Source organism: Lepidochelys olivacea (assembly GCF_965140295.1).
Source record: "Lepidochelys olivacea isolate rLepOli2 genome assembly, chromosome: 5".
NCBI classification, from domain to species: domain Eukaryota; kingdom Metazoa; phylum Chordata; order Testudines; family Cheloniidae; genus Lepidochelys; species Lepidochelys olivacea.
The window spans coordinates 121,294,271-121,319,216 of NC_140415.1; the positions used below are offsets into that span (position 1 = coordinate 121,294,271).

General features: G+C 44.2%; 1 protein-coding gene across 2 annotated transcripts in view; it reads right to left on the reverse strand.

Moving 5' to 3' along the window:
* The window catches only part of ECPAS (Ecm29 proteasome adaptor and scaffold), an 89,893-nt gene that overhangs the window by 47,151 nt on the left and 17,796 nt on the right, over nucleotides 1-24,946 (reverse strand). For both annotated transcript variants that reach the window (XM_084627740.1, XM_084627739.1), the window contains exons 3-18: nucleotides 23,149-23,265; nucleotides 19,338-19,456; nucleotides 17,896-18,045; nucleotides 14,480-14,651; nucleotides 13,747-13,886; nucleotides 12,610-12,691; nucleotides 12,226-12,345; nucleotides 11,958-12,043; nucleotides 11,598-11,676; nucleotides 8,744-8,793; nucleotides 8,102-8,168; nucleotides 7,887-8,009; nucleotides 5,905-6,008; nucleotides 4,971-5,094; nucleotides 1,669-1,749; nucleotides 698-929 (exon numbers count right to left, since the gene is read on the reverse strand). In XM_084627740.1, the coding sequence (XP_084483866.1) occupies nucleotides 698-929; nucleotides 1,669-1,749; nucleotides 4,971-5,094; nucleotides 5,905-6,008; nucleotides 7,887-8,009; nucleotides 8,102-8,168; nucleotides 8,744-8,793; nucleotides 11,598-11,676; nucleotides 11,958-12,043; nucleotides 12,226-12,345; nucleotides 12,610-12,691; nucleotides 13,747-13,886; nucleotides 14,480-14,651; nucleotides 17,896-18,045; nucleotides 19,338-19,456; nucleotides 23,149-23,265 (1,846 nt within the window). The remainder of the gene's footprint in view (nucleotides 1-697; nucleotides 930-1,668; nucleotides 1,750-4,970; nucleotides 5,095-5,904; nucleotides 6,009-7,886; nucleotides 8,010-8,101; nucleotides 8,169-8,743; nucleotides 8,794-11,597; nucleotides 11,677-11,957; nucleotides 12,044-12,225; nucleotides 12,346-12,609; nucleotides 12,692-13,746; nucleotides 13,887-14,479; nucleotides 14,652-17,895; nucleotides 18,046-19,337; nucleotides 19,457-23,148; nucleotides 23,266-24,946) is intronic.

Below are 24,946 nucleotides of genomic sequence, written 5' to 3' on the forward strand. Positions count from 1 at the left end.
TGACTTTCCGTATTATTTCTGAGTACTCTCTCTCTTATGGGCATCAGACAGGCAAATATGCGTATTTCTAGTAAACTGTTTTAAAGGTACACAAGCAGTTTGTGATGAAACTTTAAATTGCCTCAGATATCTGATGAAGAGCGTCATTCCACAAGGGCACAGGCATGGACTTTTGTTTTTGCCAGTGGGTGTTGGCTCCTCTCCCTTCCCATGTGAGTGGGGCCTCAGAGGGAAGAGGCGGGGCAGGGGCAAGGGCAGGGCCTCGGGGTGCCGGGCCACAGTCCAGGCACTGGGGCAAACAAAAGATGAATCCAGCCCTGTGGGTGATGAGCACCCTCTACTTTTTTCAGTGGGTGCTTGAGCCCCAGAGCACCCACAGAGTTGGCGTCATTGTACACGGGAACTGTTCAGGTGTGCAAAGACTGTAATAAACACTGACAATGGCCTGAAAATTCTGACACCCCAATCTAATAGATAATGTCGTGGCGCTCTCTCTCCTTAATCCCTTTCACAATTGTGTGCGAGGGAACAACTCTAAACTACAAACTGGCCTAAGACAGTTTGGGTTAGTTCTCGTTACAACCTATGGTCACTGAAGCAAAGTTCAGGGTATTGAGTATGCTTAGCCAATGCTCATTCAGAAGTTCTAGAAAGAGCTTTTCTTCTTTCCTCAGCACCATGGCCTATGGTTCCTCACCTCCAACACCAGACAACAGCTGCTGAAGAAGGCCAATATAGATTTGCACTGGGTTGGTTTCTCCACTTTTTGAGGAAGTGGAAGATGACGAGGAAGATATGAAGTTGCCAGACAGGAGGTTCCTGACATAACGGCCAATTGCCGGAGCATGGTCTTGCATGTCAGCTAAGCTCTGAGAGGCTGGTACCACGCCTGCACTATGAGCAAGACACATTCGCAGGTACAAGACTATCTAAACAGAGAAGAGAACAAGATAGGGTTAAGGTATTTCACAGGGAAACAGGAGTCAGATCCAGCAGGCGCCCCAGTCGTCAGTCTTCTGGGCGGGGGGACAACCAAAAATTGTAACTCAAAGGGTGTGCTCAGCTCAAAAAAGTTTGAAAACTGCTGGATTAAGTCATATGGGTCAAATAAAAAGGTGCTTCTAAACTGGTGTAACTTGCATCTTTTCTCAGCATGTATGTTACACCAATTTAGCATCCCTTAGCCCACATTGTGTAAGTAACACATCACCTCTGAATTTGGTTCATGGAGTCTACGGCTCATCATTGACATCAGGACCACCCTACCTGCTACCAAGCTATAAGAGCAATGTCTTGGGGGTGCGGCGTCTTCGGTCTTTGATTTCCCACAGTTGGGGGAGACCATCAGTGCCTTCTCTTGAGAGGTTAGGATGCTAGGTGTGTTCAAGGAGGCACTGTCAAAATATTCTCCTCAGAAAACCATCCCTTGCCAGTGACACACCAACTACCGAACTAACTCAAATCTCCCTTTTTAAGGAAGATTATGGAGGAGGTTGTGGCAAAGTCAGTCAGGTAAAGTCCCCAGAATTCCTTAAAGAACTGAACCCAGATTGCCAGAGTCCCAGGTTAGTGCCTTACATGCTATCACCACTGTTCTCCCAGTGTCCCATAGGTTAAATAACGACATGTAAGAATGCATCGCTATTGCAATGAGACAGACACAATTACCTCTCCAAATGTAGCAGGATTGAAAGGCAGGACTGCAGTTCCGGTCATGTATTTAGCAGGAGTTTTCATTCGGTGAGAGGCCTAAATAACAAACACATAGATTTAGCAGGGGTACACTCCAGACTGTAAATGGTATATACTTAGTAATAATATTTTCTGCTGCAACTAATTGTACCACTATCTTCCATTCAGCAAATGTAATTATAAACAAAACACTGTGCATTTGCATAATGCATTTAACCAGAAGATCTCAAAAGTGCTTCACAATAATTAATTAAGCCTCACAACTGGAGCTGGAATTTTCTTCCTCAAAATTTCAAACCAAATTATTCAAAAAACACCATTTAATTTCAAAAATTTCAAACTAAATTCCAAAAAGTCTTCCAAGACTGCCAGCTCAGGCTGGCAAGAAGCCAGGAAGCTTAGGAACCAGCAGGAAACCTGCCTGGTTTCCCAGGGAAACTCATCAAAATCAACACATTCCCACAGAATGTTTCAATTCCAACAATTCAACATCTTTCAAGAGTAAACCAGCCCTACTTTCAAAACCCCAGTAAGGTAGGCAGATATTAGTTTATCAGCATGTACGATGGCTCTAGGCCTGGATTCAACAATTGTGGAGTCAATTATATCTTCAAATTCTTTGCTTAATTGGGGCCCTAACAAGGCACAGACAGCTTAAGCAAGCATCTGAAGTCAAATGAGCGAATGAGTGGAAGACTTTGGATCAGAGTCCACGACTCAAGACTCTCGAAACACTGGATCTTACTCCTCCTTTAAATTTAGTTCTCTAGATTTTGAAGACAAGAGTTAAGCTCATTTACGTAGGGAAGTCATTTTGCACACTGATCCTGGCCGTAAAGTGTTCCTTACATGGACCAGCTCCAGCACACATTTATTATTCACCACTTGCTTATGAAAAACAAACACGTAAAGGTGTCTCAGCAAAGGGGAAAACTTGGTCTTGATGCTTCTGTTAAAGACAGACCTGAATAATGATGGGGGTGTGGAAAGGGGGTTCTCCTGTTTGTTTTTCACACTAGAAACTCAGGTTGTGTCTAATCTGAAGGACTCTGCGATCCTGAGTGAACTAGTGACATCACAAGAGCCACGAGAACAAAAAAAGTGAACTGAAAGGGATTTTTAGTCACATTGATGAAAATTCTGGGTTTTTTTTAAAACACCTATTTAACCGGAACGACTCCTATCCCGGATAAAGGAAGTTCTTGCTAGAAATTCAACACCATCTCCCCTCAGTTCAATGACATCTGCTGAGGACACAAAGTTGGGGGGTATTATCCATACACAGGCGGATCGTAATATTATACAGCAGGACCTTGAAGACTGGAGAAACAGAAATGGGATGAAATTCAATAGCACAAAGTGCTTAGTGTCTAATATGAACCACCAGCTTGTAGCAGAAATTCTTCAGTTGGAAGTGACAGAGGAGGAGAGTGACCTAGGTGTACTGGTCAATTACAGGATGACTATGTGCAACCAATGTGATGCAGTTATGAACAAGGCAAACGGGATTCTAGGATGTATCAGGAGAGGCATTTCCAGTGGGGATAGGGAAGCATTAATGCCATTGTACAAGGCACTGGTAGGACCCATTTGGAATACAGGGTACAATTTTGTTCACCCGTGTTCAAGAAAGATGAATTCAAACTGGAGCAGGAGCAGAGAAGAGCAAGTAGAATGATCAAGGCCAATGAAGGATCTAACTTATGAGATGAGACTGGAAGAGTTTGGCTTGTTTAGCTTAGCAAACGGTGCTGAGAGGGGATATGACTGCTCTCTAAAAATACATCAGGGAGAGTGAAGAGCTATTTAAGTTAAAGGACAATGCTGATACAAGAACAAATGTGTATAAATTCATAGCCATGAATTTATCTTATGTGCCTAAATCTCATGCTTCAGGACTTCTGCCAGTCACCTGCAGGGGGTCAGGAAGGAATTTTCCCTCAATGCATTCCGGATTTATTTTAATCTCCTTCCTCTGAAGCATCAGAGTTGGCCAGGGTTGGAGATGGGCCACTGGACAGGATGGGCCAGGGCTCTGAGGTGGCACCAAGCATTCTCTCTCTCAGCTACTTGGCTAACTGGTTCTTGCTTACATGCTCAGGATCGGATCACCATCTGTGGGGTCAGGAAGGAATTTCCCCCAGGTTGAACTGGCAGTGACCTTAGGGGTTTCTGCCTTCTTCTGCAGCGGGTCATTTGCAGGGATTATCTGGATACATCTCAATTGTTTCCCTGCCATTACAGGGACCTTGGGCACTAACACATCTCAGTCCCTCCCGTGCTTTGCCTGGGGCACATAATATAGATTAGTTTCCTGTGGGCTACAATACTTTTGTCTAATTCCATTCGTTGGGTTTAGCGTGCTGGCGTTAATAACCAGTGGTATACAGAAGCTCAGACTAGATGACCTGGTGATCCCTTCTGGCCTTAAACTCTATGACTACGACATTGAAGTATCAGCTGTCACAATGAACATCCCTGAGACCTCCCAGAGGTCCTGCTAGAAAGGCAGTTAAGTTCCAATTTGACATCCCTGATATTCCTAAGGAAGAAAAAAAAACATGCAGAAAAAAACCCTTTTAAAACAAGTCATTTCAGACTTTATACTTCATAAGAAAAGCAAAAAAGGGCACAAGCCCATTATTTAAATCCGTACAGGTCGCCTTTAAGTGCACACAGAGGGGAACAAACTGCTAGAGCAGTATGTCACATCAGGCCCTGGGGCATCTCACACTGTAGGACTCACACAATGTCATTTTCATTTTTCCGCTGAGTTAGTATGAAGATGAGTAATTAATCCTTTGAGTTAATAGCAACCTCCTTCATTTGTTCCATTTTCTCTCTCCGTATATTGTAATGCTTTTACATGCTATACAATATATTCCTCCCTTTCTCTGGGCCAGACAATACATGGTCTTTGTTCCTTTAAGAATTGTGTGTGTGAAGTAACTGCTTGTGTAAGGTGCTGGATGATCGGCCCCGGACATTGAACTCTCCGCACATAACTAATTCAGCACAAGCCGCAGCAGTTCAAGCTTTCCCCGCTGACCTAAAGCAGTTATTTCAAAGGATCAGTTTCCATAGGCCTGTTTAACCTTTAGTTTCTTTGCCAAGGTGGCCAGTAATGGTGCCTATTAGGACCAACTGAGAGGGAAGTTCTTGCAATCTCAAATCTGCTCTTTACTCGAACTTCAGCTAACACCACTGCCTTGGAGGTAAAAAAGCCTGCAATCATTACAAGCCATGCTGCCATCATCACCCGTGCTGCGGTAATGTACCTTGTCTTGAATGTAATGGACCATTTCTGGGAAGGAAGGCATCTGTTTACCAGCACTTTCCTTTTCATTTTTACCAGGAAACATTCTCAGTACACGCTGGGCTTCTCCATGCACCTCCTCCCGTCTTTCAAGGGGAAAAATGAGAAAGGAAAGTCATTTGCACACGAGCACAGAACGAATGTTATTTAACGAACAACAAGTGAATTTCTTGGGGAGAGAGAGGGCTTTTAAGGAAAGAAGCTTTTTTAAACACTGCAGAGAACCAGCTCCAGGTTACAGAATATAAACAGCCTTTTGATTCTGGAAGAAAGGAGACTGGATGATAAAAGACTTTCTTGGCTTACATATCACAGTGTTCTCAAGCTTACCAGGCTAGCATCTTAACCAACCTATACAAACTGCCTTCAGTTTCCAGTCTTTCTACTCCCCCACCATGAAGTTTTGTTTTCCCTCTCTTCACCTCCTCTTTTTCCCCATTTTATGCCCTGCCCTTAGCTGACCCATTGCTAGTCCTCTCACAAAGTACTTACCTGGGGAACTGCTGGTTCAGATATCACTAACCCAATGCCGTGCAAGACATGCTAGCTGCAACGGATTTACTTAGCTTGATTTAATTATATGATGGGTTGGTAAATCAAAACTTGAGCACTTCAAGGTTTTGACATTGTCAGTCCATCCTTACCCATAGTTAAAGTGTTGTTTTCCCATCCTTCACCCCACATTGTTTTTCTGGTTTAAACTAAAAGACAAAAGTACCCTCTGAAAGATTTTGATTTCTCCTCTTCCTCCCTAGTTTGCCAAGATAAGGCAGAGCTACATGTCTCTGCAAGTCTGCCATTATAATGGCAACACAATGGCCAATTTCCAAACAACTGCATTGAATCTATTTATTTATTTTAACCCAGATGCAAAGTTAACACCTCCTGAAACTTACGGATCTCCTGCAGCTAAAAGCAGTAAGTATCTGGAAGGAATGTGATCTGACGGGAACACTGTGCTTGCAAATTTCACGGCCACCTGACGTACTTGGACTTCAGGCTTAAAAAAAAATAAAATAAATAAAAATCATTAGCCCATCACAACAGAAAGCTTTTTAAACCAAGGCAATTGCATGAAAGAAAAACCTTAAGATGAACCTAAATAGTTGTTTCAACAATAAAAAAAGTTTACTTCAGTTGGAAAAGGAAATAATTGTTTTGCCCCTATAAGTTACAGATCCAGACAAATTAGATGTATGTGCCTGTACAGTATCTGCCACAGTGGGTCTTGATCTTGGTTGGGACCTCTAGTTTCTACTATAATGCAAACAATAATTTGCAGCCAAAAACAAAGGATTTCTATGTATGCATGCAAACAGATATCTAAACCATCTTCACTTTAGATCTGATCCAATTAAGCCAAAAGTAATTATGGAGGTGCAAGGAAACATGGAAGTACATTTGGAAAGGTATCTAGTCACAGCATCCACCATAAATGTTTTTAGCAACATCCTTTTTCATAGACATTTTGTGACAATTCCTATGGAACACAGTGGCTGTGCTGGGGATTTAAACATTTTCTTCAAGATCAGAAGAGGTCATAATTCTTCCTTCTATTATGTTACACACCATTCTGTGTTACTTCTGCCCCAGAGGAACAAACACGGTCCTGTGAAGGTTCCAATCCTAAACTGTTACTGAAGTGAAAAGAACACAGCACTGAAGTAGCTACTCAAATTAACACTGAAAAGGTTATTGTACTTGAAATTGACCAGCATTAACAGTGTTCTTATCTGGTACACTACTGTGTCTCAACCCCTACTTCGACAATTCAAGGCCACCTCTCTAAACCAATTCTTGGTGCAGCAAGACACAGAAAAAACACCACCAGTTTTTGCAGTAAGCACAGTGTGAATAGTTAAATGTGTAATTACGCACACACACTCTCTTACTATTAGGCATCATGGGCCACGATCTCAAACCTTAATCATCTAAGCAGTTAAAAAACAAGAACTTGCAGGATTAGACCATAATAAATAGAACTGCAAATAGGATCACAGTAGCCAGAGATGAAAAAAAGAACTATTAGCTCAGTGAGTCCCAGCCTCTTTACAAGGTCTGGATAGCATCTCCAGATGTAGGACAGGTTCTTTCTTAAAAGAATACTCTCTTGAGGCTCAGATATCTAGAATTGCAAGGGCAAAACTGTCACGTATTTGTACTCCTAGTTTTGCACAGGTAAATGTGTATATCACAGGAAACGCATGCACAACTATCCCTACAATTGCAGAACCTCCAGGTACACATTAGCTGCACAGCTACAAGCAATTCTGAAAAGATAGGCCTGGACAGGGAAATTTTGTGGGGGGGGGGGGGGGGGGGGAGGGAGAGAGAGAGAAAGGTGCACTGATATCATGATTCCAGTCACTAGAACATTTTCAGATTGTTTCACTTCATTACATGGAAAGCCTCTGCATAGATGTAACAGCACAAGGAAAATGGAAGAGCGAACCTCTCTAACAAGACACAGCAGAGACAGTGTTAGAGGTTAGAGCTGAGTGAATCACTGATTTTTTTTTGGTTAGTTTCAAGCCGAAAACAGAATTTGGGTGGGGAGGGTGAGAGGGGGGGTGCAGAAGGTTTCCTTGAAGAAATTTAAAAAAAACAAAAAACAAAAAAGTATTTGGATCAAATGAAATGTTTCAAATGTCAACCTGAAATGACCACATTTTCTAAACAAAATGTTTCAATGCTTCTGGAAAAAAAACTTTTTTTCTGGCCAAAACTATTCCCCGACTCACAAATGGATTCAGAGCCCTGAAAAATGCATTTTTAGTGAAAATGTCTACTAACTGAAAAATATTTTCTTCGCTCTACAGGAGACACCACGCAGATCTCTCTTCTTTAAAAAATGATAGTTTTATCCCTAATAAAATACCTTTATTAGGTATGAAGCCACAAGAGCCTCCATAAGCGTACGCTGTGCTCCTTCCAAACTACTGTATGCGCCAACCATCATAGACAAGGCCTCCTGAATAGCCAGCCTGGTATCGGGCTCTTCCTGCAATATGAAAACAAGAGGATTCATTACTCTCCAGTGTGTCCCCCAAACATTAAATAATAACCTTCTCCCAAACCCACGTGATCACCTACCTTGCACAAAGCTTCAAAAAACTGCTGGACAAGAGCTATGTCCTTGGTAAACAGCTGAGGCATTCGACTGAAATAGAATCATTTGAGAAGGTTTTTTAAAAAGAATTTGAGAGCAAATATATCCACACTCTGCATTTCACTTCCCTCATCTCTTTACAACTCACCTCTACCTCCAAGCATCATCTCAAGTTCTAAATTATCCACCTCCACCACTGGGCAATTATTCCCATTAACAACCGCTCAGCATGGCTCAGAAATCAAGACATTCTATGAAACAGTCAATTTGATAGCCAGTGTGGAGGTCCACTTTTGAACACACAGCTCACAGAGTTCATGAGTGCTAACCTCCGCTAAAAGTCATAAATGAACAAACCTGCAGCAATCTAGAGAAGCGAACCATTTTTAGATCCTCTCTACATGCTTCCACGAACTACCATCAGTCATTCCTAGCATAATGATCAACCACCAACATGCTTCATTTTACAGATGCAGAGATGACACAAGACAGTGCTTCTCCACACGCTGTGCTCTGTTGCAAATGGCCACGTGGCACGACACTAACGCACCGGCCTGCTGACAGAGTTACAAATTGCTTTGGAAAAAATATCCGACATCCCGTTACTTAAAATACACTTTAGTTACCTGGAGAGTTTTCCAACAGCTGAATAGGCCATTGACAGCAGTTTGGGGTCCTTGAATTATAAAACAATAAAAAGCCCAGTCAGCAGAGAGCCAGGAGAGAGAAAAACACAGATACCTATCCCTTACAATTATGCCTTTACTTTACATCCTGTCTCCTAACCTTTGAAACATGTTCCGGAGACATCGAGAACAAAGAAAATAATCAAATCTCAGAGCTAAGCACCTTGTAAATGAAGAATAGATGTGTTACACTCTTCCCACAGAAACGAAAAATGGCACCAAAAAAGCTGCCTTGATCTTTCAAGAAAGAAAAGCTGATGGGATTTGATAGGTCTGTGAAATGGCCAGCAAGTGACAGACACCTTTCACTGAGCCCAACCACCTTGCCACAGAGCCTCTCACTCGTCACACAACAGGTTCAGGGTCCCCAGGCAAACAATTATTTAAACACTTGGCTCCGGTAGCACCCATCCAACCATTTCTTAAATGCATACCCACCACACCCTTCGTAAGGAAAGGAAAGGCCCATCCCTCCTCCTATCGGTACACCTTTCCTGACAGCCTTATTGGAGTCACTGGGACTAGGAAAGGGTTTGCATGATCAGGCATTGGTAACGTGCTTTATAAAAACCACAAGTTTGCTTTATGAAATGACACTGGGAAAACCTGCATTGTGTTTTGGGCCAGAGTACGACACCCTTAGTTATGGCTGGTAGTACCTGTTGAAATGATACCATCCCTACCCTGCCTTAGGTCCCACTGACTTCACATGGAGGAAGGCATTACTCAGGGAAGGTCTAGAGGAACATCTAGTGCATGGCAAGCTGGGGTGTCAATCAAACTCGCCTGCTCCACAGTAACTGGCCGCGTAGACCCTGCCGCTGAGCATAAAGGAACTTCTAGCATGCAGCAGCAGGACCCACATGGCCAGTTAGTGTGCAGCAGGCTAGTGTGGGGTAGATTTGCACCCGTCTGCCACATACTGAGTGTTCACCTACATAAGCCCTCAGCCTGAGTCAGGGTATCACAATCAGGCCCGTGCAGCGCCTAGCACAAAGGGGTCTAGGTCCATGACTTCGACTCCCAGGTCCTTTCACAATACCAGGAGTGAATAACAAATCGCTGCAAGGTTACCCTGGCCCATCACCACTGATTGGAACTTCAGCACTATGGTCCACTAAAGACTCTACAAACACTATCAATGCACCTTACACAAGGGAGAGAGATTTTAATTATACACCCAGCATTTACTAGCACCCCTCTCACCCTGTTTCCTCCTTGCTTTCTTTACGTAACGTGCATCTAATGCTATTTTCCTTTGTTTACCAAACTCCCTCATGTCTCAGCAACATTTACATTCCTACATCCCCTCACCTACTCCTCTCACTGCCTCCCTGCCCTACTCCCCTGTTATTTTCCTGTCCTCACCACCACCACCACCACCTCCATCTGTGAGGCTTTTGACGTTTAAATTGGTAGTTAACAAAAACACCCCGAATCAGAAGGTTATTAAATGTGTCTGGTTCAACTTTGCTTGTTACAGCCTCAGCTTTCCCTTTGCAAGTTCAACCCAGAGAGGAGTGACACGTTGCTGATGCACAATGGAGAAGCATCCAGAGGATCTGATAAAAGTGGTTTCCGCTCCCACCGTTGGCAAGAGATGGACATACCCTTGCAACATGGTCTACAATCTAAGTTTGGCCCATTAGCTGCTCCTGGGAGGTAAGCTACAATTGTGGCTACGTGCAGTCTTCTGCCTTTGTTAGGGTAGAAAGTTGGACCTTATCCCCTCCGATGCAGATTGCACACACTAACCAATGCTTTGTATTAAGCGATTGTATACTTCTGTATTAAACAACTGCAGTGCACTCTGCTTGGGACTACGCCTGAAGACCACTACATGGAAGTTTCATCAGGCAATGAAAGACACCAAGGTCATACTTAAAGTTATACATGGGCTTAAGTACCTCCCTGGATCTGGGCATCAGAGAATAAAGTCCCAGTCCTGCAAACAAACAGTTACGCATGTGCTAACTTCAAGTACATGAATAGTCCCATTGAAGTCTTGCAATCAACATGACTACTCACGTGCATGTGCATAAGTGTTTGCAAGACTGGGAGCCAAATGACTTGCCAAAGGTCATACAGGAAATTTATGGAAGAGTGGGGAATGTAGACCAGGCCTCTTGGGTCACAGTTCAGTACCACGAGATCACCTTTCCTCTCTCTGACCTATCTGCTGAAAATATTTCCTTATACTTTCTTTTAAAATAAACATCATGCAAGAGTAATGAGGTATAAGAATCAGACCAATCATTTTTTTCTTTTTTTATAAATCTAAACAAATCAACCCTTGCAGTGTTGCTGTAGCCATGATGGTCCCAGGATATTAGAGAGACATGGTGGGTGAGGTAAGAGCCATCCCTTGGGTAGGAGCCAATCAGGGTGACTGCCCCGGGGCCCTCGCTTCAAGGGTCCCAGCACTTCGATAAAATCGGGACTGTCACGATATTTAGCCTGTGTCCAGACTGATTTAAGATCGGGATGCCATTTGTCCCGATATTCAGGTGAGGAGGCGGGCAGGAAAGTGAGGTGGGAGGGCGAGCGAGGTGAGGAGGCAAACAGCAGGCAGAAGGGTGGGGGATGAGGAGGTGAGCAGTAACCAAGTGGATGGGCAGACTGCGAGGAGACTAGCAGGGAGGCTGATTTGTCCCGGGACCCGAACCACCCTAGGGACAGCACTGGGTGAGGCAATACCTTCAGCAAAAGTTGGTCCAATAAAAGGTATTTCCCCACCACCTTGTCTCTCTAAATAAATAAATGTGATTCTACAACAAAGAACCTTTCAACTCACCTCTTTGTATTCATTAATCAGTTTCGTAAGTCCATTTAAAAGCATTGGGCCTAGTGGCTTTATTTTACTTTCTGGACAACTGGAATTTAAAAGAAAACATGTTAAAATATATTCTTTGCACCTCCTACTACCAAAAACCAATTGCTTTCTATAACTGCCATCATCATCATCATCTCTGTTCTGCCAATATTACAGCTTAGCATACAAAAAGTTATACAATATTTTAAAAAACCCCCATGTGCAATAGAATTAAATATTCTTTGCCTTCAGCACAACAGCATATTTACCATACAAAGTTGTCTCCGTAAATTGCTTGAAATAGTTTTGCATCTATTACCATAAACCATGTAAGTGGCTTACCTTATACAAATATGATGTACAAACTGCAGGGACAGAGTTCTCAGTTTCGTGTTCGTATTTGCACCAAAGAGCCCATCATACACCACCTGGTGGGAAGCACGAGACGATTGGATACAGTGACTGGTTTAATTTTTAAATATTATTTGCACTCCCTTCCTTCGCTAGCTATCACATGCAGTAGTTAAGTTTCAGCATTTTCCTAGGCACTGGAGGAATGATACAAATAGTAGACGTGTTATGAATAGCTGCTGTGGAGTGAAGACGTTACCTGAATATTAGCTGGGAATGTTTCTGCAGCTTGTCTGGAACGCAGAAGATGAGGAACGATCTTTAATTTAACCCGGGTGCTGACTGGATCTCGTTTCAGTTCTGGCTTCAGAACAACTCCCTGTCAGGAACAAGGTGAAAGATATTTCTTTGGATGTAGCTACTACTACTTGACTGCTAACTACTGTTAATAATTCACGAAAGTGTGTATTTTTTTTCAAAAAAGAAAAAAAATATTTACTCAACAGCAACTGTCTGGCAAAAAACACAGATCAAAGGAAATGACAAACTAAAAATGGATGCTTTGTCCAGCAAACAAACCAAGGCAAATAAAATAAGATTCTCATGAATAAAGCAGGAACACAGCACTAGACGCAAGTCTTACCTCTTTAGTTTTCAGTGGTATATCCCCAAGGTACACTTTGTACATTTTGTTGACGATAATAGGATTATTCCAGTCAATTAAGCTAAAGAATTGTAAAAGCAACATGTTAAAATTATGCCTTAATTATTTACAAATATATTTTACAGCACTGTGTAATGTTGTGGGGAAAAAAAATCTAAATCTAATTAGCTTCAAGTGCAGCCTAATTTCACCCTCACCCCACATATAATCTGCAGTCATGAGATAAAGAATTACAAAAAGAAAAGGAGTACTTGTGGCACCTTAGAGACTAACCAATTTATTTGAGCATGAGCTTTCGTGAGCTACAGCTCACTTCATCAGATGCATACCGTGGAAACTGCAGAAGACATTATATACACACAGAGACCATGAAACAATACCTCCTCCCACCCCACTGTCCTGCTGGTAATAGCTTATCTAAAGTGATCATCAAGTTGGGCCACTTCCAGCACAAATCCAGGTTTTCTCACCCTCCAGCCCCCCCCACACAAACTGTGAACGGAGTAGCCTCTGCTTAGCAAGTGGCTCAGCAAATAGCAATAGCAACTATATCGGCTAGCCTGAGGTAAAAATCGCAGATTTTCCTCCAGGAGGAGCATTATTTCCACCCAGCACTGGCTGGGGAGGAGACAGTCATCCTGCAAGAAACCTTGCTGCTGCTGTTGTGGAAGAGGACAGCACAGGGCAATGTTGAAGTGATTAACCAGCAGGATAAATATGCATGGTCAGAGAGCGGTGTGGCTTTCCCATTTGATAAACTACGCTGGGTCCCACTAAAAAAGTATTCATAGAATCATAGAATATCAGGGTTGGAAGGGACCTCAGGAGGTCATCTAGTCCAACCCCCTGCTCAAAGCAGGACCAATCCCCAATTTTTGCCCCAGATCCCTAAATGGCCCCCTCAAGCATTGAACTCACAACCCTGGATTTAGCAGGCCAATGCTTAAACCCCTGAGCTATGCCTCCCACCACATGAATGAGCTAAGAGGACAGCAGCACAACCACTCAGAGGAGTTGCTGTCCCCTCTCAGCGTGTAACCTTTCTGGATCACTACATCAATTGCAACTATTATTATTAGACATGCCAGTGCCCAGTTCTTAAACAGAAGCCATTACCTTTGTTTGCTTTTCAGTTCCAGGTCTGCTGCAGTTGCTACACTGTGTCGCGTGTCGCTGGAGGCTATTACCAGGTGTATGACAGCTTCAAGCTCTGGTACCTGCTCAGCTTCAATGAACTTTACTATTCCCAGTTTACACTGCTCAGCAACGTAGAAGAGAAAGTAAAAATTACTGACCAGACGACGTGCTACATTAATGTCAAGGTTTAGCAGACTGAAATCTGGGCCTTTTGTAATCCTAAAGAGGGAAACTCTCACTCTTTCCATCTCCTCAACTGAGAAGCTAAGCTTTCTAGGTGGCAAAAAGTTCATTTGCAGTGGAGGTTTAATATAACTGAGAGAAGAGTTCAGAAACTCTATTACATCAAAGAGAAAGACACAGGCAAGGACAGAGCTCAGCTGTGCATTTACTAGCAAGTTCTGAAAATATGTTTTAAAGTTAGATGGAAAAATTGTTGACAGATCAACAGTGGCAGCCTTAGACCTCTGTCTCACTGTAATAATTTGTAGGTGCTTTAATGCATGAAGTGCAGGTTTCAAAATAACATGCACATAGACTACAGAGTCCTACTCAGGCACCGTGTGCTTTACATACAAGCTGGGCAAGCCATTTTTTGGAGTGAATTCTTCATTTACTTCCACACTGTGCATTCCTTGCATGTTGTACCCACCAAGTCATTTTACTGAAGTTCCCATTTCATACCCTGCATAGCCCAAGTGATTTGCATTACCTGTTCCAGCTGTTCAGGTGTCCATGGGCTATCTCCAATTACCCGTTTGGCTGCGTAAAAGCTCATCCCTGGAGGAGGTTGAGGGATCCCCGAACTTCCAGCACTACTGGATGCAGAAGAGCCCTGTGCCGATGGCACATTTTGGCGACTCTGGGATTCATTCAGTACATATCTGGAAGGAAAAAAGGAACACGTGAGTGGACTTATTAAACTACCCTATGAACTGAAGTCAATTCCTCATTACAGGCACTGAAGAGATCAAAATAAATATCACTCCTCCCTCCCCCTCAAATATTATTTTTTGACCACATTGTGACGGGTTCGGTCACAGAGACCCCCTTGGGACTGTCACCTGAAGTGCTGAAACTACCTCTGAGCCTATCTTCCCTGCCAGCTTGGGACTTCAGAGTAATACTTCATATTTCTAGCTTCAAATACGAGAATGATACATTCATACGAATAGGATGAGCACACTCAGTAGATTATAAGCTTTGTAACGATACCTTACACGAGACCTTTTGCATGAAGCATATTCCAGGTACATCATATTCACACTTAAACATATTTCCATAAAACATATGGAGTGCAACGTCACATATATACATAAGACAGACTATTTAAACACACTGCAGAGCCTTGCCAAGTTGCATTACTGACAGGGAGACCCATTGCAAGTTAGCCTGTAAGCGAACACAACAGTGCATCACAAAATGTAGTTTGTTTATTGAGTGAGTAGCTCAGATGATACTTCTCAGTATACCAGTCGGTCTGCTACCGTAAAGGCTACAAAAGGAACAAAGGCCCAGTAACTCCAGGTTTCCCAATAACGCTCTGCTATTAAATGTTTGTTGAGAGAGGAGAGGGATGGCAGGGCTTTTTGGTGAGCGTTAGCAGGTTAGTGGGTCGGTAAATTAAGAATTAATGAGGTTCTGCTGTGTTAGAAATCAACACACATTAAACACTGTATTCGATAAACTCTTATACAAGTACTAACTGGAGCCTGTATGAGGGGTGCTGGACTGGATGACCTCCTGAGGTCTCTTCCAACCCTGATCTTCTAGGATTCTGTGATTCCCTCAAAGAGGAGGCTGGGATGCATGAAAATACAGAGAAGGCAGCAAAGCAGGCCCCTTTCTGCTCAGGGGGCAATCCCGGGATGTGAAGGGAGGGGAGAGCTGTGGTAAAAAAAACAAATACCCCTTGGAAACAGCCCATCTCTGCAGTGTTGACAGTGGAGACAGGCAACAGAATTCAAATTCTCAGGCACTCGGCATTTGGGGGCTCAGGCGCCGGTCTTCATAGGGCACATCGACATTGGAACTGGAGGTTTCATTTCCAGCGTGGGTAGGGTGTACTGACGCTAGCTCGGGTAAACATTCCTGCACTAGCTCGGATGGAGCTTGGTATGCTAACAATAGCAGCGTAGCTGGCCACCGAGTAGACGCACACCCAGGACCTAGGTCCTCACTCGGGCGGCCAGCCCATCCCCGCACCTGCGCTGCCATGGCTGCACTGCTGTTTGTATCATGCTAGCTCCGTCAGTTAGCACACGTACGTCTACCTGCCCTGGAAGATACACTTCCAGCTCCAGTGTTCACGTATCCTCAGAAAGCGACCAGCCATGCTTCTCTGCGAGCACCCACACGCACGCCTAGGGTCCAGAGCAACAGCCACTCTCCCGTGCGCTGCCGAGCCAGCTAAACCCATCAGAACATGAGAACTGTGGCACAGAGACCTATCTGAGCAATTTGCTCTTGCTCTGAACAATGTGTGTTCAGCATACAGACCACAGAGGCAGAAAACAATCTCAGGAATGCAAGCGAATGCTCATCCCAACTCTGGAGAATAATCTTTCACACACAGAGTTTAAACAACTGTGTGATTTGGGCTTTTAAACCCTCCTTTAAAATCTTTCTTGGAGGCTCCAGCTTACAGTAAGATTTAGCACTAAAATTTAAGGAGACAAAACAATCAAGCAACTATGCAGTAGGCTACTGGGAACAGAGATCAGACCTGGTAATTCACTCCAAGGTTCAGTTCCAGCAGAAGTTCAGATCAGAACATAATAAAGAAAATAGCTTGTAACAAAATATCACCTACAGAACAGGAATACAGGTCCTTCTACTGCCTGATCAACAGCCATAGCCTTATACCAGGATACTCCTTCTCCCTCCAGGCTGTACCACTAAATACAGCAGAACGTAATAAGGGTCTATTTAGAGAGCACTCATTCCTGATAGATTTACCAACATCATGGCTTCAGTACACGTGGCCCAAATCCAACCCGTGAAGCATAATCACAGAGCAAGTTCCACCGAGCAATTTTATGTAACTTTGATTTACCCTTCTTGACAACAGGTTATGCATAGTTTCCACACAGACACCAAGGTTTTCAAAGATGGCCAGTGATTCTGGATGCTCATACTGAGATACCCTCTTAGCACTTTCCAAAAATCAGGCCTCTTAAAGATGTCTCAAGTCAGGCACCCAAAATCACTGGTCACTTTTGAAAATCTTGGCCTGAGCTCTTTGGCGCTTTTGAAAATCCTACCCAAAGTGCACCAAGAGCACTAGTCTCACTGTACTACAAAAGGGCGTGTCCTCCTAACTCACGCAGGTGCATTAGAATATCCCAGCTTTCACCTGCAGCCAAGTGACAGTCAAGGGGGACAGTGGAGGAGGAGTCCTGCTTTTAAAATAATTTCCAATGTCCTTCCAAGTGAATGCTTCCAGAACAATATAAAGGAGTGGCAAACACAGAGTCAGATGGGAAGTGGCTTTTGAAAAGTATTGATTAAATATGCAAAAGGGCAAGATCAGTAAAACCCAACGGCACTATAAATAATGAGTGTACACAAACTTGCTCTGGGAGCTGATGCACACACCGACACCAGCTGTTAATCAAGATTACGACATCTGTAATGAGCAGAAAGTCGCAACATAAATCTCGTGTCACTACAGGGCCGATCCTGTGAGATATGAGCCCTCATTGCCCATTTCGATCTAGAGCAGTTGAGAGTGCTCAGAACCTTGGGTGATTGGGCCCAAACAGACCAAGCACAGAAATGGGGAGGTGCAGGGGGAGATGATAAAGCAATTTGATGTTTATTTTATTGTGAATGCATGAGTATTTAAAACCACAGTTTTAAATCCTGCTCCCAACGGAAGTTAATGAGAGATTTGTAAGACACAGATTCAATAAAGCACTTAAGCCTTTTGCTGAATAGGGATGGGATTACTCACAAGCTTAAAATAAGGTTTCTGTTTAAGTACCTAGGGCCTCATCAACTTTATTGGGAAAACGAGATAAAGGAGCACACTTTAAAGAAGTCTCTTTTGTGCACACTTCTGATCATCCATCATACACAAGATACTCCAAGTGTTACAGGATTTTGCTGCAGCTCGCCCTCACTTACCCATAAGGCATGAGGAGCACATCCAACATAAAGTCCAAGAGCAGCTGTACAGTCTTTGGTTTTTCAGCAAGATTAAATGGAGAAGCTGCTTTTGATGGTTCCACAGGATATTTCATGTGAAAAAGGGCTGGTATTAGAAGATGCATTAGGCTGAAAAACAATTACATTTAGTGCAACTATTTACAAAAACACCTTTTGATTCTTCGCATTCCACACACAAACTGTATAGCAGAGATTTAGGCAAGGTTTTTTTTTTTGTTTTTTTTTAAGTGAAAATCCACCGAATCTTATTCTGGCAGCTTTCATTTGATACCCAACATGCCTAACAATGGGAGGCAGGAAGCAAATTGGGGGGTTGTGTTTAAACAAAACAAAATACAATACAAACTCACAACCAAGGATAAGAATTAATTATCTATGTCCACATTTTTAAGAACATTACTACGTTATACTTATGTGAATTCATTTACACACACACACACACACACAGAAAATCTAGCTTCAGAAACTGCAACCAAAGAGAGACTCACAGAGAACACCTCTTGTTCAAAACTTGGGCTCTGATCCTGCACAGTGCTGAGCATCCTCATAGTCCCATTGAAATTAACTGGAGTAGAGGGAGATTAGCACCTCATGGGATCAGACCCAGAGTTATGAAGCATACATACACCATGTCCATTTTCTGTACATGTACAGCCAGATTTCCAAAAGGCCTCAGCACCCAACAGTTCCCACTTACACACCTATGTTGAAATCCTGGCCCCACTGTAGTTAACCAAAATTTTGCCATGGACTTCAACAAGACGAAGATTTTACCCTGATTCTCGTTGATAATTAAACCACTTTGTGCCACTCTGGTAGCATAAAGGCACCTTCAAGTAAGTGGAAATGTAATTTACACTAATTTTAGGGCCCCTTTACACTGCCAGAAACGCTTGGCACACAGCAGCTCCTATACCTGGCCTGTAATTGTCAGTATCTTAACTATTATGATACATTTCCAAATGTGACATGAGTTTGGATGCCTCAATTTTTGGGTGCCCAACGTGACACACTTAAAAGGGCCCAGTTCTCAGAGGGCCTGTGCTCTGCACTCTGTGAAGGTCAGGTTTCTTTAAGGTGTCTCAAGTCGGGCACCCCAAATCACCAGCTGCTTTTGAAAGTTTAGACATAGCTGTACTATAGTACCATCTAGAGACCCCGCGCCCCCATGAAATTGAGGCCCTGGTGTGCTGGGTATTATGTAGATTCAACATATGAGATAATCCCTGCTCTGATGCGTCCTCCATGCTAACTAATGGTCAGGAAGCGAAGCTGGATTTCTGCATATATAATCCAACGTGCAAGTCTTGCTAGGTAATCAAACGATCACCAAGAAAAAGTGCATTTCATTTTATTCTTACAATATAAGCTTCTTTCATTCCAACTGTACATAGTCATACCTGTCTTGCTGTGGTTGCGGTTTCCCTTCCATTGCAGTGAGGAGAGTAGGTGCCAACTCACACTGTTTTTCCACAGGCAAACGAGGGTAACCCATCTTAACATAAATTATAGTAAAATTCTGCAAGGGTAAAAAAAAATATATGTAGCATCAATACAAAAGAAAAATCAATTTTGTTAAACTAGCCCCATATGGTATGTTTCTGACGTTGTATATGACAACTGAGGGTCTGAAAGACTAAGCAATTATTTCCAGGGCTAACGATGATTAACTGACAGTTTTCTACTGGCAGGTTCAGCACCTATTCCGCTCTTTTTCACTGCGGACTTCAATGGGAGTAAGGCACTGTGATGGAGTGTACTCCCCACACTGGCCCTAAGAGAGTAAATTAGGCACAATTAACTCATAGGTGGCACTCGGAGGAGCCGCCAGGGAGCAGGGATTGATTAATCAGACATGAAGCTCAGCTGGACAAGAACAGGAGGGTCCTGCATAAAGTCAGATAGCTGGCAACAGAAGGGGGCTGCAGGGAAGAAGGCTGCAGTTATTCCCTGGGAGGAGAGAGGTATGTTCAGGACTATAGAGGGTAGTCCATGGTCACTCCCTGGGAGGAGGGAGTTGGGAGGCTGGCAAACCGGGAGACAGGAAGGTAGGAGAAGGCTCAGGGGAAGAGCAGCAAGGAATAGGAGACCAGACTTGGTTGCTTAAAAGAGGGCCCCTGGGCTGGAACCCAAAGTAGAGGACGGGCCCGGGTTCCCCTACCAGCCACTGGGGACACGGCACATACCAGGCAGAGGACAGTGGACCACCTGGAACTATTTGTTCCAGGACAGACTTTACTCCACCCTCAAGAAGGGGAACCATGTAGTGACCCAGCCAGAGGGCCAAGTCACAAAGATGACGCTGCAGTTCCTGGGTCCACAGGCTGAGAGGATGACGAGAGAGACAGCACCAGAGGATGGCGTAATGCCTCACCCGAGCTAATCTCCAGCGCAACCAAGGAGGGGCGCCACCTGCGGTGAGTGCACCCCAGGACAGGCACTTAGGAGGATGCCTCTCTCTCTCTCACTTTCTCAGGTCCCTATTTCTGAAAGGAAATAAAACTGAACTATCGGGTAACTATGGAGTTCTGCAACATAAGCAAGAGGTCCTTTGAAAACATTTCTAAACGCTCCTTGTTAAAAGCTGCAAATAAAATTAAAAATACAGAGCTGTGGGATAGGACAGCACAAGAGGCTGATAACGGGAGAGGAACCCCTTGCACTGCTAAAGTGCTGGTTCAAATCCAGCTCAGGTTTGTAGTGATGTAGAATGGTTACCTGCTGGCTGTTCAATAACTTAATGGTTAAAACTTTTATGTTCGGGGGCAGGAGTCAATCCAATTCCCAGTGCACAAGTGCTCAAAGAGCCAGGCATGGCATGGCCTGGCCCCCAGCCCCATCCAACCCCCCGCTTCTCACCCCCTGACGGCCCCCCCGCGACTCCTGCCCCATCCAACCCCCCTGCTCTCAGTCCCCTGACCGCCCCCGGACCCCCCGCCACCCCATCCAACCCCCCCCTCCTTTCTGATTGCCCCCCCCCCCCGGGACCCCTGCCCCATCCAATCACCCCTTCTCCCTGACTGTCCCTGGACCCCTCGCCCCTAACTGCCCCCCGCTGCCCCATCCAACCCCTCCTCTCCTTCCTGACTGCCCCCCCCGGGACCCCTGCCCCCATTCAACCCCCCTGTTCCCCGCCCTCTGACCGCCTCAACCCCTATCCACGCCCCTGACCACCCCCTGAACTCCCCTGCCCTCTATCCAACCACCCCAGCTCCCTGCCCCTGTACCGCGCTGCCCAGCGCGCCGGTGGCTGGGGGGCAGCTGCACCAGGACAGCAGCTGCGCTGCGCAACGCAGCTCCAAGCACCGGGTCAGGCCGGGCTCTGCAGCCCCGCCACCCAGAGCATTGTGCTGGTGGCACGGCGAAGTGAGGCTGCAGGGGAGGGCGAACAGCGGGAGAGGGGCCGGGGCGAGCCTCCCGAGCCAGGAGCTCAGGGGCCGGGCAGGACAGTCCCGCGGGCCGGATGTGGCCCGTAGTTTGCCCACTTCTGCTCTAGCGTGTAGAGGTAGTCATTCAAAGTCAAAGCTTAGTTGTAATGGCTGGGTAATGTGGGATCAGTACATTTGATCTGTGGATAAATAAGGACTCTATCTGCGTGAACATGAATTTTGAGCCCTGGCTGAAGATTTGTTGAGCCAAGTATGATTTTTATGACAAAGGGTAGCTAAAAACTAAGTCCGGGTGTCTCATAAAAATTTGAAGGCTTTGTTATATGTTACTCCAACTGGATTAAGTTAAGCACGGACCTACTAAATTACTATCATCTTCTGAAATGGTTACAGTTCTCAAACTTGCACATCCACATGACCGTGACTAGTTTAATCTGATTAATAATTTTTTTAAAAGATCAAACCATTGTGTGAAGTTAGTAAAAGACCATTCTGAGGTGACCTCTGTGGTATTTATTGCAAATTTTCAGTAACTAAATATAAGCAGTGATTCGCAATGGAAAGGAAGTAGCACTGTGAAGCAGACCAACACAAAGCAGAGGTGAGCTGTGCTATGTTTCTTTGTAGGCAAGGTATTTATTAAAACATTGTGAAACTGACTACACTACAAGAAACAGCATATATCACTTCAGTATAGGATGGTCAGCAGACTTTTGCCATAGACAACAACGATGGCACACAAAGCTGCTTTTCAAGTTTACCTTCACACAAGATGTTTTTCTCAGTGTTCTACAAAATATGAACATCTTGTAAATCCTTGGCCTCATCCAAGGGAAAGCTCATGTACAATTTCTCCCATTGTTAGCTCTTACTTTTGGACAATCAGCTGGTTCCAGGGCTCCAGCGGAAGTGAATTCTACTTAATGAGTTTAACTGTCACTCTAAACATTTCCATCTCTGCTCCCACAGTGTTATTTTTCATTAAGAACATGCATGAGTTAGCACCAGAGCAATGAGAGGGAAGACAGGTCTTTTCCAATGTTCTGAAGTCTTTTCCATGAAACCGGTATCGGTATTTGTAATACACACACTACAGTTCAGCTAAGAATTGCCTTCACTAGTTTCACAAAGCGGTTAGTAGTTTTTAGTCTTTAAAAAAAAAAAAATCAAATGAATTAATCTGATAAAGTTTCCCTTCTGAAAAATGGGGATATTATTCCCTTTCTCCTGCTTTGTCTCATCTACTAAGGCCCTGATCCTGAAAACACTTACACATACTACTCATACACACAAAGGCAAACACACGTTTATATATTTGCAGGATCAGGGCTCTAAACCGTAACCTCTTCAGGGCAGGGACTCACTCAGTAGGTGCTGGTTCTGCACCTGGCACAATGGGGCCTCTATGTGCGACCAATACAAACAACAAATCTGTCAATTCAAGTATTCATGAAAGTTGGAGAATAATTGAAGTGGTCTCACAAAAAGTTGTCAGTAATTTAGCGATGAAGTGAGCTGTAGCTCACGAAAGCTTATACTCAGATAAATGGGTTAGTCTCTAAGGTACCACAAGTCCTCCTTTTCTTTTTGCGAATACAGACTAACACGGCTGCTACTCTGAAACCTGCCATAAAACTACTACTTTCACCCATGCTGGTGGCATATAGTTGTTTATTTTTAAGTCACTTTAAAGCATCTCTCTCATCACAATAATATGTTTCTGAAGGGAACGGACAGATAAGCACCACAAGGAGCCTCTAAAGAATAGAAAGAGCTCACCTTTATACAAATCAGGTAATGTTCTTGGAAGAACAGTACTTACTGTGACAAAGGAAACTGCAGCAGGATCTTGGTATTGGACTAGTAAAGTCTCTACTGGAAGTTGAATTTTTGGACGACTTTTGATGCGTTTATTCAAGTGAACTAGGAGCTCCATGACCTGGGGGGAGAAAAAAAAACATTAACTTCAGCTTTGGGTTCAATATGTTCCCAACATACAATATGGTCCATTAAACACAGAACAGGCCAAAGAGTTCTGCAGGACATAGTTCCCAACTCTTTGACAAGATGGCTGCATCATTTCTCATATTATCCATTAGCTTGCATGAAATGCGTTGGTGGTCTCCAGACACTTTCTAGCGGACTGTCATCCACATCACAAAACCATCCACCACAAGCGGTGCTCTTGTTAGCAGTATTGGAAGAGATGTCAAGGAAGGAATGATTATGGAGAGTTAACTTGTCTCTCTATATAGTTGGCTGCTGCATCTCAAGATGGAGGAATGCTGGCAGACTGATGTGGGGAAGGTTGCAATGCGCTATCAGTGCTGTACCCTGTGGACAGAGGATGATTCTAGTACTGAAAATCTAGCACTTGTGCGAGTTGCCAAATCAGTCTGAGAAAAGAAAAAGGGTCCACATTAAAAGAGACAGTAATTAAATTGAGCTAGAACATTTGTATTCAGGGATGTCCCTAGGAGGGTGCGGGGCCTGGGGTGGAAGTGACTGATTCCTCTCTTCCGGGATCGACTGCACCAGCAAATTGTGTGGGGCCCGGGGCGGAAGTGACGGATGTGTCTCTTCCAGGACCAACTGCGCCAGCCAATCGCACCAGCCCACAGGGCCCCCCAAAGCGCGGGGCTCGGAGCGGTCACCCCAATTCGCCCTACCCAAGAGACGGCTCTGTTTGTATATCACCTCCTCCCCTGCCAAGTGCCTGATCTGGTCCAGCATGGTCAAACACTCCAGACTGCACACAGTCAACTCCATTCCTGAAGCACCTGGGCACAATCTACCCAATATACACTATGAGTCTTCCTGGTGTCTAGCTGAGACTGGGCTTTGGATGAGAGTTAGGAAGCTGAAGCTCAGCATGGAGAACACAGAGCCAGTGACAGCCGGCTAGGGGAAAACGACTGGAGGAAATAGCAGAGATGACCTGTGCTATCTCAGCCGGAAGAGCCTACACATCTTTTGTTACCCAAGTTAGCAACTTGGATAACTTGTTAAAATCTCTGCTACATCTGGAGCCGCAGATAGCAGCAGTGGCCACGAGTGCTTTTTCTCCCATCTAGCCTGGCATGAAAGTTGCAACCCTTTTCTTTTTGATGTGGAGCTCACCTTGGTTACCCGCACCTTCATTACTACCAGAGGGGATTACTGCAATGTGCTGTATTTGGGGCTACTCCTGAAGACGTAACAGATGTTTCAGCTGGTGCAGAAAGCAGTTGTCTGCCTGTATGCTTTCTGTGAGAAATACTAATATACCTATGCTCTAGAGACTGCACTGGCTAGCTGAGTACCCCCAAAGATACACAGAAATCAGCTGGAGCTGAGGACAATTAGCACTTCAGTTTATTGCAATTCCAGCTGCTGATTTTGATCTAACTTAGCCTCTCATTGTATGGGCTTGTAGGGATAAAAATCTAGGCCACAATTCAGGAAGCACTTAGGCATGTGCTTAAAGTTAAGCTTGTGCTTAGCTCCCATTGACTTCAAATGTGTTTAAGTGCTTCGCTGAACAGGGAGGCCAATGTTCTTTGCTGAATCAGAGCCAACGTTAGCATGCCATTCGGTATATTTTGAAAAGTTGTCAGTATCTGAAAACGTGCCATATTTCT